The sequence below is a fragment of the Pelobates fuscus genome, chromosome 6 (genome assembly GCF_036172605.1).
Source record: "Pelobates fuscus isolate aPelFus1 chromosome 6, aPelFus1.pri, whole genome shotgun sequence".
Taxonomy (NCBI): Eukaryota; Metazoa; Chordata; class Amphibia; order Anura; family Pelobatidae; genus Pelobates; species Pelobates fuscus.
In genome coordinates, this window is record NC_086322.1 from 245,266,300 (window position 1) to 245,280,043 (window position 13,744).

At 44.1% G+C, this 13,744-nt stretch overlaps 1 protein-coding gene across 1 annotated transcript; it reads right to left on the reverse strand.

Moving 5' to 3' along the window:
- Positions 1-6,555: 6,555 nt before the first annotated feature.
- On the reverse strand, positions 6,556-13,507 carry LOC134566145 (serine/threonine-protein phosphatase PGAM5, mitochondrial-like). Its single transcript, XM_063425850.1, has 5 exons — positions 13,365-13,507; positions 9,037-9,341; positions 8,762-8,850; positions 8,539-8,669; positions 6,556-7,125 (listed from the first exon to the last, which is right to left on the reverse strand). The coding sequence occupies exons 1-5, from the start codon at positions 13,505-13,507 to the stop codon at positions 6,975-6,977; spliced, it is 819 nt and encodes a 272-aa protein (XP_063281920.1). The 3' UTR covers positions 6,556-6,974.
- Positions 13,508-13,744: the final 237 nt, after the last annotated feature.

Sequence of the window (13,744 nt, forward strand, 5' to 3'; positions counted from 1 at the left end):
TGGAGATGGAGATGGAGATGGAGATGGAGATGGAGATGGAGATGGAGATGGAGATGGAGATGGAGATGGAGATGGAGATGGAGATGGAGATGGAGATGGAGATGGAGATGGAGATGGAGATGGAGATGGAGATGGAGATGGAGATGGAGATGGAGATGGAGATGGAGATGGAGATGGAGATGGAGATGGAGATGGAGATGGAGATGGAGATGGAGATGGAGATGGAGATGGAGATGGAGATGGAGATGGAGATGGAGATGGAGATGGAGATGGAGATGGAGATGGAGATGGAGATGGAGATGGAGATGGAGATGGAGATGGAGATGGAGATGGAGATGGAGATGGAGATGGAGATGGAGATGGAGATGGAGATGGAGATGGAGATGGAGATGGAGATGGAGATGGAGATGGAGATGGAGATGGAGATGGAGATGGAGATGGAGATGGAGATGGAGATGGAGATGGAGATGGAGATGGAGATGGAGATGGAGATGGAGATGGAGATGGAGATGGAGATGGAGATGGAGATGGAGATGGAGATGGAGATGGAGATGGAGATGGAGATGGAGATGGAGATGGAGATGGAGATGGAGATGGAGATGGAGATGGAGATGGAGATGGAGATGGAGATGGAGATGGAGATGGAGATGGAGATGGAGATGGAGATGGAGATGGAGATGGAGATGGAGATGGAGATGGAGATGGAGATGGAGATGGAGATGGAGATGGAGATGGAGATGGAGATGGAGATGGAGATGGAGATGGAGATGGAGATGGAGATGGAGATGGAGATGGAGATGGAGATGGAGATGGAGATGGAGAGTGGAGATGGAGATGGAGATGGAGATGGAGATGGAGATGGAGATGGAGATGGAGATGGAGATGGAGATGGAGATGGAGATGGAGATGGAGATGGAGATGGAGATGGAGATGGAGATGGAGATGGAGATGGAGATGGAGATGGAGATGGAGATGGAGATGGAGATGGAGATGGAGATGGAGATGGAGATGGAGATGGAGATGGAGATGGAGATGGAGATGGAGATGGAGATGGAGATGGAGATGGAGATGGAGATGGAGATGGAGATGGAGATGGAGATGGAGATGGAGATGGAGATGGAGATGGAGATGGAGATGGAGATGGAGATGGAGATGGAGATGGAGATGGAGATGGAGATGGAGATGGAGATGGAGATGGAGATGGAGATGGAGATGGAGATGGAGATGGAGATGGAGATGGAGATGGAGATGGAGATGGAGATGGAGATGGAGATGGAGATGGAGATGGAGATGGAGATGGAGATGGAGATGGAGATGGAGATGGAGATGGAGATGGAGATGGAGATGGAGATGGAGATGGAGATGGAGATGGAGATGGAGATGGAGATGGAGATGGAGATGGAGATGGAGATGGAGATGGAGATGGAGATGGAGATGGAGATGGAGATGGAGATGGAGATGGAGATGGAGATGGAGATGGAGATGGAGATGGAGATGGAGATGGAGATGGAGATGGAGATGGAGATGGAGATGGAGATGGAGATGGAGATGGAGATGGAGATGGAGATGGAGATGGAGATGGAGATGGAGATGGAGATGGAGATGGAGATGGAGATGGAGATGGAGATGGAGATGGAGATGGAGATGGAGATGGAGATGGAGATGGAGATGGAGATGGAGATGGAGATGGAGATGGAGATGGAGATGGAGATGGAGATGGAGATGGAGATGGAGATGGAGATGGAGATGGAGATGGAGATGGAGATGGAGATGGAGATGGAGATGGAGATGGAGATGGAGATGGAGATGGAGATGGAGATGGAGATGGAGATGGAGATGGAGATGGAGATGGAGATGGAGATGGAGATGGAGATGGAGATGGAGATGGAGATGGAGATGGAGATGGAGATGGAGATGGAGATGGAGATGGAGATGGAGATGGAGATGGAGATGGAGATGGAGATGGAGATGGAGATGGAGATGGAGATGGAGATGGAGATGGAGATGGAGATGGAGATGGAGATGGAGATGGAGATGGAGATGGAGATGGAGATGGAGATGGAGATGGAGATGGAGATGGAGATGGAGATGGAGATGGAGATGGAGATGGAGATGGAGATGGAGATGGAGATGGAGATGGAGATGGAGATGGAGATGGAGATGGAGATGGAGATGGAGATGGAGATGGAGATGGAGATGGAGATGGAGATGGAGATGGAGATGGAGATGGAGATGGAGATGGAGATGGAGATGGAGATGGAGATGGAGATGGAGATGGAGATGGAGATGGAGATGGAGATGGAGATGGAGATGGAGATGGAGATGGAGATGGAGATGGAGATGGAGATGGAGATGGAGATGGAGATGGAGATGGAGATGGAGATGGAGATGGAGATGGAGATGGAGATGGAGATGGAGATGGAGATGGAGATGGAGATGGAGATGGAGATGGAGATGGAGATGGAGATGGAGATGGAGATGGAGATGGAGATGGAGATGGAGATGGAGATGGAGATGGAGATGGAGATGGAGATGGAGATGGAGATGGAGATGGAGATGGAGATGGAGATGGAGATGGAGATGGAGATGGAGATGGAGATGGAGATGGAGATGGAGATGGAGATGGAGATGGAGATGGAGATGGAGATGGAGATGGAGATGGAGATGGAGATGGAGATGGAGATGGAGATGGAGATGGAGATGGAGATGGAGATGGAGATGGAGATGGAGATGGAGATGGAGATGGAGATGGAGATGGAGATGGAGATGGAGATGGAGATGGAGATGGAGATGGAGATGGAGATGGAGATGGAGATGGAGATGGAGATGGAGATGGAGATGGAGATGGAGATGGAGATGGAGATGGAGATGGAGATGGAGATGGAGATGGAGATGGAGATGGAGATGGAGATGGAGATGGAGATGGAGATGGAGATGGAGATGGAGATGGAGATGGAGATGGAGATGGAGATGGAGATGGAGATGGAGATGGAGATGGAGATGGAGATGGAGATGGAGATGGAGATGGAGATGGAGATGGAGATGGAGATGGAGATGGAGATGGAGATGGAGATGGAGATGGAGATGGAGATGGAGATGGAGATGGAGATGGAGATGGAGATGGAGATGGAGATGGAGATGGAGATGGAGATGGAGATGGAGATGGAGATGGAGATGGAGATGGAGATGGAGATGGAGATGGAGATGGAGATGGAGATGGAGATGGAGATGGAGATGGAGATGGAGATGGAGATGGAGATGGAGATGGAGATGGAGATGGAGATGGAGATGGAGATGGAGATGGAGATGGAGATGGAGATGGAGATGGAGATGGAGATGGAGATGGAGATGGAGATGGAGATGGAGATGGAGATGGAGATGGAGATGGAGATGGAGATGGAGATGGAGATGGAGATGGAGATGGAGATGGAGATGGAGATGGAGATGGAGATGGAGATGGAGATGGAGATGGAGATGGAGATGGAGATGGAGATGGAGATGGAGATGGAGATGGAGATGGAGATGGAGATGGAGATGGAGATGGAGATGGAGATGGAGATGGAGATGGAGATGGAGATGGAGATGGAGATGGAGATGGAGATGGAGATGGAGATGGAGATGGAGATGGAGATGGAGATGGAGATGGAGATGGAGATGGAGATGGAGATGGAGATGGAGATGGAGATGGAGATGGAGATGGAGATGGAGATGGAGATGGAGATGGAGATGGAGATGGAGATGGAGATGGAGATGGAGATGGAGATGGAGATGGAGATGGAGATGGAGATGGAGATGGAGATGGAGATGGAGATGGAGATGGAGATGGAGATGGAGATGGAGATGGAGATGGAGATGGAGATGGAGATGGAGATGGAGATGGAGATGGAGATGGAGATGGAGATGGAGATGGAGATGGAGATGGAGATGGAGATGGAGATGGAGATGGAGATGGAGATGGAGATGGAGATGGAGATGGAGATGGAGATGGAGATGGAGATGGAGATGGAGATGGAGATGGAGATGGAGATGGAGATGGAGATGGAGATGGAGATGGAGATGGAGATGGAGATGGAGATGGAGATGGAGATGGAGATGGAGATGGAGATGGAGATGGAGATGGAGATGGAGATGGAGATGGAGATGGAGATGGAGATGGAGATGGAGATGGAGATGGAGATGGAGATGGAGATGGAGATGGAGATGGAGATGGAGATGGAGATGGAGATGGAGATGGAGATGGAGATGGAGATGGAGATGGAGATGGAGATGGAGATGGAGATGGAGATGGAGATGGAGATGGAGATGGAGATGGAGATGGAGATGGAGATGGAGATGGAGATGGAGATGGAGATGGAGATGGAGATGGAGATGGAGATGGAGATGGAGATGGAGATGGAGATGGAGATGGAGATGGAGATGGAGATGGAGATGGAGATGGAGATGGAGATGGAGATGGAGATGGAGATGGAGATGGAGATGGAGATGGAGATGGAGATGGAGATGGAGATGGAGATGGAGATGGAGATGGAGATGGAGATGGAGATGGAGATGGAGATGGAGATGGAGATGGAGATGGAGATGGAGATGGAGATGGAGATGGAGATGGAGATGGAGATGGAGATGGAGATGGAGATGGAGATGGAGATGGAGATGGAGATGGAGATGGAGATGGAGATGGAGATGGAGATGGAGATGGAGATGGAGATGGAGATGGAGATGGAGATGGAGATGGAGATGGAGATGGAGATGGAGATGGAGATGGAGATGGAGATGGAGATGGAGATGGAGATGGAGATGGAGATGGAGATGGAGATGGAGATGGAGATGGAGATGGAGATGGAGATGGAGATGGAGATGGAGATGGAGATGGAGATGGAGATGGAGATGGAGATGGAGATGGAGATGGAGATGGAGATGGAGATGGAGATGGAGATGGAGATGGAGATGGAGATGGAGATGGAGATGGAGATGGAGATGGAGATGGAGATGGAGATGGAGATGGAGATGGAGATGGAGATGGAGATGGAGATGGAGATGGAGATGGAGATGGAGATGGAGATGGAGATGGAGATGGAGATGGAGATGGAGATGGAGATGGAGATGGAGATGGAGATGGAGATGGAGATGGAGATGGAGATGGAGATGGAGATGGAGATGGAGATGGAGATGGAGATGGAGATGGAGATGGAGATGGAGATGGAGATGGAGATGGAGATGGAGATGGAGATGGAGATGGAGATGGAGATGGAGATGGAGATGGAGATGGAGATGGAGATGGAGATGGAGATGGAGATGGAGATGGAGATGGAGATGGAGATGGAGATGGAGATGGAGATGGAGATGGAGATGGAGATGGAGATGGAGATGGAGATGGAGATGGAGATGGAGATGGAGATGGAGATGGAGATGGAGATGGAGATGGAGATGGAGATGGAGATGGAGATGGAGATGGAGATGGAGATGGAGATGGAGAACCTGTTGCTGTGGGTCAGCATCTTCTGATCTTTGCAGCAGCAGCATGGGCTGCTGCTTAACAGCAGTGGGGCCTGTGCTGGGGAGCCTGTCAGTGCTCTTTCCTGCATTCCCTCGGGCTGTTAGAGCCTGAGGGAATAGAATCTAAACACATGGCCAGCAGATTGCTTGCATTTGGGGTGGCACAGCATGATGTAGGGGGGCCATGGCACCACTCTGCCCACCCCCCCTAGCGACGCCACTGCTATTGAACTATATGAAAACTGGTAAACTGCTGTATTGTATATTTGTTATATCTAAATATTCACTGATTGTCATACATGTTACATTGTCACAATAAACTAAATTTTTATAGTTGGTTTGTAATGTGTGAAATACAAATCGTCTAATAAAGTCTACTCCAGGGTCTATAAGCTTTAAAATAGTGAGTAGCTCTTAGCATTAAATTAAGGGGAACAGTGCCAATATATCAATTCGATAATGTTAAGATCATCACCATATAAATATCCTCACATTGTCTAGTGGAAGGCAAGCAGGATCCCTGGTGGTTTAGTATTGTGTTCGGCACCAATATCAGATGCAGACCACTTTAACAGTTCCCAGTGCTCCATCAATGACCAAGAGCACTAGGGAGCTCTTGAGTAGCTGAAGGAGGTGCAGACCACAAATGCTCCCTCAATGAAGTGAGGGGGCTCAGCCAGGTGATGTACTCGTGGTTCAAGAAGTCAGGGAGAAAGAGTTCCAGGGCCAAACAGGACCCCACCAGCCCATGTCCAAACCCTAGGTGGAAGTCTTAAGGTTAATACAGTTCTGGTGGGAAGAGTAGCCGCAGTGGTCACACAAGGTATCTGCCAAACACAAACAAGATCAGATACTCCCTTTGAGTGGCTAGTCCACACGACCCACATACAATGAAGGATGAACTTTTAGTTCAAGTTCTGAACATATGGAGCGCTCAGAACATCTAGTACCTATGAGAAGTGTGAAGCCAGAAGCCACCAATACAATAATGAAAATAAGTAGGAAGTCACTTTATTTGCTTTTAATTAAGCAGTCCTGTCAACATGCATACAAATGGGTTGTTACATTGTTTTATTATAACTGCCCCTTATATTTAAGATACAGTATTTACACTAACCAAGCCAGGTAACTTCTTTCAACTGTACTTTGTTTCGCAAGAAGCCATTTGGACTAGGCAGACAAGCTATAGCTACAGGGTCTGCAATGTCGTACAGGTGAGCAATAGGAGGTGCCAAGCTTGAGTTGTAAAGCTATTTGGTGAACACAAGGCATTGTAACTCAGAACATGGTGCTGCATATTCAGAAACTAGAACCTTCATCTTAGTGCAGGGATGAGAAAAAATTATACTATCATTTGGTCCACCCATGCTGTGTGCAATATATGCATTGAAAGACTGCTTCAACTGGAGAGTGTCTATTAAACAGAAAGGTAAGGGAGTCATGGTAACTTGTGTGTCTCTAGGAGGACATCCAGCTCAGAGCTAAGCTCCCGTGAGTTTCCCCGGGGGCATAAAGCCAGCATCACCAAGCATCTTCAGTGACACATCATCATCAGGTTTTATCACCAGCTTTGTAATACTACCATGATAGAGAGGCAGTCGGAGCCAAGCTTCCGGTGGGAGTTGTAGTGCCCTGTAGATGAAGATATACATTTTGTCAGTATATGGAAGGCATAAGACAAGTTTGTACAATATAGGTCTTGAGGTGTTATTTTTAATGCTGTAAAGCAGGATTCCCCAAACTCTGGCCCCCCAGATGTTGCTCAACTACAACCAGGGCCAGGCAAACCGCAAGGTGTGCGGTTTCTGCTCCCCAGCTTAATGACACTGCGGCCGGAATATGACGTCATATTCCAGCCGCGGAATCATTAAGTAGCACGCGAGGGCGGGGGGAGCAGAGAAAGCACAGCTCCCCCAGTGGACGCCATCACAGCTCCCCCTGCGGCCACCAGCGCAGACTGCTGTCTGCCCTGCACAACCCCTGGTCGCCCACAGGTAGTAGTAATGTGTGTCAGTGTGTCTGTCATTAGTGTTTATTTTATTCACTTTTCCCCACGCCATGCTCGTCTCCCCTCCACTGGCACTGCCTCTATGGCTGAGATCATCAAGCTTGATGATCTCAGCCAATCCAATGCTTTGCCATAGGATTAGCTGCAAAAAGCTACACCAATCATCATCTCCTCATAGAGATGCATTGAATCACTGTATCTCTATGTGGAATGTTCAGTGCCTCCAGAGCGTGGAGGCCCTTAATGTAGAAACACAGGAAGCACCCCTAGTGACCGTCTGAGTGATTGTCACTTTGAAGCAATGCAAACACTGCCTTTTCTCTGAAAGGTCAGTTTATACATTAAAAAGCCGGCAGGGACAGGCTATAGACACCAGTACCACTACAATAAGCTGTGTGCGCGTTTGCTAGTGAGTGAGCTTGCTTGTATGTGAGCTTGTGTTTTTAATGTCAATGAGATCATTTATATCAATGAGCTTGTCTGTCTGCATGCGAGTATGCTTACTGTATAATTAAACAGTTACTCTGAAAGGACCAATATTTTATATTAGAAAAGAATCTTTCGACATAACCTTACATGGCGCAATGATTTATGGAGCTGGCATAAATTTTTTTCCAGGGCAGCTGTGTATCCCCAGCCGGCCCTGACTACAACTCTTATGATTCTATGAATTAAATCGTCTGAGAATCATGGGAGTTGTAGTTCAGCAACATCTGGAGGGCTGGCGTTTACGGAAGCCTGCTGTAAAGGCTGTCAGATTAGTACATGCCATCCAATTACCACAAGATTTGATAACATTTGGATGAAAACCTGTTAAATAAGCAGCAAAGTTCATTATAGTAAAAATGGCACACAATTTTACAATACTGGATTCTCATTTCAATTTTGTATAGTTGTTCTGGGTTTAGTGTACTCCATTTACTTTGTTAAATAAGGGTGTTTAAAGAAAAACAAAAAATGCAGGTTAGGAATAGAGGGCCTGGAAGATACCTGTGGTGACCACAGAGGATTTAGAATGATAAGTGGAAGCAGTTTACCTGCATACAAAGTAGCGGATCACATTATCATGGCAGACTATTATTTCATAACTGTCTTTTGTTTGTTCTGGATCTGCACGGAGGATGTACTTCCTGAATGCAGCCTCAATGCGTGGGCCATCTTTAAAATACTAAGATGGAGACAACGACCAGGGTTAAAAGCAGAAACAGAATGCACACCAGAAACGCTTTAAAAATAGAGTCACCACTAGATATAGCTTACAGAAAGATCTGGTATCCACTTGGATTCCGCAGGAACTGGTCGGATTGGAGGTCCTTCGTGAAGCAGACTGGAGCTGCACATTTTAATATCTATAAGAAGATTAAAGAAAGCCAAACCACCAACAAAACAGCTCAATAACGGTTATTCTGCAACTATTCAAAATATGCATAGGCAGCAAGAATTGGGATTTCAGAGGTCTACATGCAGCAGCCTAATCCCACATGTGCAATAGAGGGTCCAGTAAAACCTTTCCTTCCCCTGTACACATGGCTCACCTGGTAAATTCTTACTGATTATATCAGCAGTTTCTGTGGATCTGGTCAATGACGAATAAATAATGCAGCTAAATTTATTCCCTTCACTTGCAAGAAGTGCCAGATGCTGTCCTGTTAGGCTGGCCTGTTCACGCCCTGTAGAAAGAAAGACAGCATGTAGCTTGTTAAAGGAACTAGCAAGTACCATAACCACTACAGCTGTTCTGGTGCCTAGAATGCCCCACCCCCTCCATTCCTGCAGCTTACACTCCTTCTCTGTACATCCTTCCAGAGGTTTCAAGTTTATTAGAGACATTGGTTCACGGCTTTATGAAAGATAAAGTCACTCCATGTTCAATAAGTGGTAAAGGAAGACCCCAAATCCCAGTTTTATCCATAGAAAAACAAAAAACAAACAACTAGATTTGTGTTACTGCATTTTTTCTTCTAAGGCCTTTAATTCCTACCCACCGGATTCTGAGTTGTATGCCTCACTATTCCCTTCAATAATGCATCAGAAAGCTACATTTGAAGAACCTAATTAAGCGGAGATTTAAATAGATGGTACTAAGAACTAGTAATGACCAGATATAGACGATAGGTGTGGATCATTCTGAAACGTGGTGCATACAGGGTACAGTCACCAATACAATGTGCCAAAAACAAGACAGAACTGAAACTTTGTTTCCAGCTTGGCTATGCCATTTCTATTCAAATTTTGCACTTAACAGAAATTATCCCATTATTTCAATGTAGCAGCTAGGATGTTACAAACCCCAATATAGGATGCTGAGCAATCATATTGCAATGTTGGTTTTAAAAACTCGACTTCTGAGTAGGTTACTAAAAGGACAATTTAAAAAAGTCATCTTAGGTTAATTAACCTGCAGTTATCCCTGGAACAGTTAAATGAACTGCATGTTGTATTTGTTATGGGATCAGGAGTGCCCAGAAACCAACCTATTGTAAGTAGTGTAACACACCACCTCTTCCAGGTAGGATTTTGTCACAGATCCTGTAACCACAGCCTTCTAGGGTAATGAAAGTCCAGGACACATCCAGCTCTGTTTTCAGATTTGGTAAAATATATATAACACACGTGTTTCAAAAAGTGAAAAATAAACAAAACTCCTTGCTCTTGCTTGAGCACTTACTATACACAGCAAATCCCCATCTGGAATTGAGTGACTTTCCCACTTGCCAATTTACAAAATGTATACCTGCAAGACACCATTCCTCTGGCTTTTCCTCCACACCCTGCAGCATGCTGATCCCTTCTTTTAACCCCTTAAGGACGCGGGACGGTTCAGGACCGTCATCGGCATTTTTGCGTTGCCGACCGACGACGGTCCTGAACCGTCCTAAATTTAAGAGGTACTTACCCGATCGCCGTCGTTCCCCCGGCGGCGATCGGCGTTGCTCCCGTTGTGGGGAGACTGCCTGCAGCCCAGACAGTCTCCCCATGGCGGATTAGGACCCCTGTGGCCATGTGATCGCCCAACAGGGCGACCACATGGTCACAATAGGTGTCCTAGACTCTGCCTGCAGGGGGACTGTCTGTGCTGACAGGCAGTCTCCCTGCCAGTGTAAAATCCAAAAAAAATTAAAGTTATAGTGAATAAAAAAAAAATATTATTATATATGTGTATATATATGATATATAGACATATATTATACCTATATAATATATGTCTATATATCATATATATAATGTCATGCTAAGTGTATTTTTATATTAATATGTACATATATTAATATAAAAATACACTTATAATTAATTTACACACGTATATATATAATATATATAATAACTATATATATAGTATATATATTATTATAAAATACGAATAATAAATAATTTAAATTAAATTTAAAAAATTAAAAATAATAATAAAAATTTAAAAAAAAATATATATCTATACGAAATGTTATTCTAACTGTATTTTGATATTAATATATATATATTTATATCAAAATACACTTAGAATGAAATTGTATATATATCTATGTATATATAAAATAAAAAGAATACAAACTATTCATATGTCCATATACAAAATGACATAAATAATTATATAAATATACACGTAGACTTCAAATATATAAATATGCATATATATTTAAATTCTACGTGCATATTTATGTAATATTTTTACATAATTAAGTTATTTTATTGATTGCAATTTAAGGGACCTGCCTGCCAACCCAGGCCAAAAGTCTAGAGAATTTAATTTGCTAGCACTGTATTTTACCCTGTAACGTTCTACGACACCCTAAAACCTGTACATGGGGGGTACTGTTTTACTCGGGAGACTTTGCTGAACACAAATATTAGTGATTCAAAACAGTAAAACGTATCACAGCGATGATATTGTCAGTGAAAGTGACTTTTTTTGCATTTTTCACACATAAACAGCACGTTTACTGATGATATAATTGTTGTGATACATTTTCCAGTTTTGAAACACTAATATTTGTGTTCAGCAAAGTCTCCTGAGTATAACAGTACCCCCCATGTACAGGTTTTATAGCGTTTTTGAAAGTTACAGGGTCAAATATATGGGTCAAATATTTTTACATTGAAAATGACCAGGTTGGTTACGTTGCCTTTGAGAGCGTATGGTAGCCCAGGAATGAGAATTACCCCCATGATGGCATACCATTTGCGAAAGAAGACAACCCAAGGTATTGCAAATGGGGTATGACCAGTCTTTTTTAGTAACCACTTGGTCACAAACACTGGCCAAAATTAGCGTTCAATTTAGTTTTTTACTTTTTTCACACACAAACAAATATGAACGCTAACTTTGGCCAGTGTTTGCGACTAAGTGGCTACTAAAAAAGTCTGGACATACCCCATATTGAATACCCTGGGTTGTCTACTTTAAAAAAAATATGTACATGTGGGGTGTTATTCAGCGATTTATGACAGATAATAGTGTTACAATGTCACTATTGATAAATTTTAAAAATATATGTTTTGAAACCGCAATATCCTACTTGTACTTATAGCCCTATAACATGCAAAAAAATAGCAAAAAGCATGTAAACACTGGGTATTTTTAAACTCAGGACAAAATTTTGAATCTATTTAGCAGTTTTTTTCATTCGCTTTTGTAGATGAATAAAAGATTTTTCACATAAAAGTCAAAAAACATGTATTTTTTTTCAATTTTTCATCATATTTTTTCATTTTTTAAAAATTAAATTACATGAGATTATATAAATAATGGTATGTAAAGAAAGCCCCTTTTGTCCTGAAAAAAACAATATATAATTTGTATATGAACAGTAAATGAGAGAGCGGAAAATTACAGCTAAACACAAACACCACAAAAGTGTAAAAAGATGCCTGGTCGCAAATGTACAACATCGCAAAAAAAGTCCAGTCCTTAAGGGGTTAAAAGCCTGCTAGCTAATTGATCAGACACAGGTGAGGTGCAATTAGGCATAAGTGAAACTATTAAGCAAAATAAAAGTTCTGGTCTTACTGTTACTTAGCAGCTGGTGCTATTGGAGCACTGGGCCATCCGGTTCTCCAAATGCTCCATGCCAGGGACCCATACCGTGGTTTGCAGAGTACCAGTAATGCATCTTGCAAACCTAACATCTCTCCCTGGGACATTTAACTCTCAAACCTCAGGCTGCTGTTCAGTAACTCAGGCCAAATATATATGCCATCAACTACCACACCACATTTCCTCTCACAGTAGTCAGACATTTTAGAACAGTTTGAATTACCTGGGGTCCACCAGATGCTGGTCCCCGTTTCCAGCAAAGAGCTGAAAGCCTGCCCATGCAGTGTTGAGCTCAGGACAGCCAACAGAAGCTTCCCATCAGAAGTAGTGAAAGCAGTAAACAGCACCCAGCAGACCACATGAAACAAGTCAAACCAGTCTTGTTTGACTGCTTACAAATTGAGGGCACCATAATCACTACAGCACATGCTTGTGGTTACAATGCTTGAGTGTTCCTTTAATGCAGGGGTTCCCAACCCAGTCCTCAAGTACCCCCCTACCAGTCCAGGATTACCCTATTGTGTGTAAAGGGTTTTCTAAAAAACTCCTCAGACACAACTGGGTAATCCCTAAATCCTGAACTGTTAAGGGGGTACTTGAAGACTGTTGGGAACCGCTGCTTTAATGTGAAATGGATCACAATTTGTATCAGTCATAAACCAGGCAAACCGTCCTACGATAAAGTCTCTTCGCTCCCCACCCTGACAGTCACATCTATGATATGATCAGCTCCTGGAAACCAGAGGAACTCCCCAGCTGAGTAAAAGATATAAAAATTCTATTAATTCCTGCTGTGTTATTCAAAGCAGGTGTCTACAGCACTATACTTACCAATCCCAGTTCCAATCCCAGCGCCCAGGGATTATAGGTGGACATAGAAAACCAGAATCATCACCACTCTTTCCCACAGCCACAGAGGCAAAAACTGCAAAAGCAGAGCCACCAAAAGCAATCACAGCTCTCCGGAGAAACATGTTACCAAGAAATCAATCCCAGAATAATGCTAAAGCCACCACTGAGCCTGGAATTTATAGGTAGCGACTAGTTCAAACTTCCCACCCAGTTGTAGGCACTGTGATGTTACTGCAATTATGTAATTGTAGGGGACACATGGTGCAGATTGTTATAGCTAATAGGGGGCAGGAGATTCAAATAAATAGGAATGTGCTCTGTGTACTGCGCAAGAAATGACCAGAAATGATTTTTCTCAG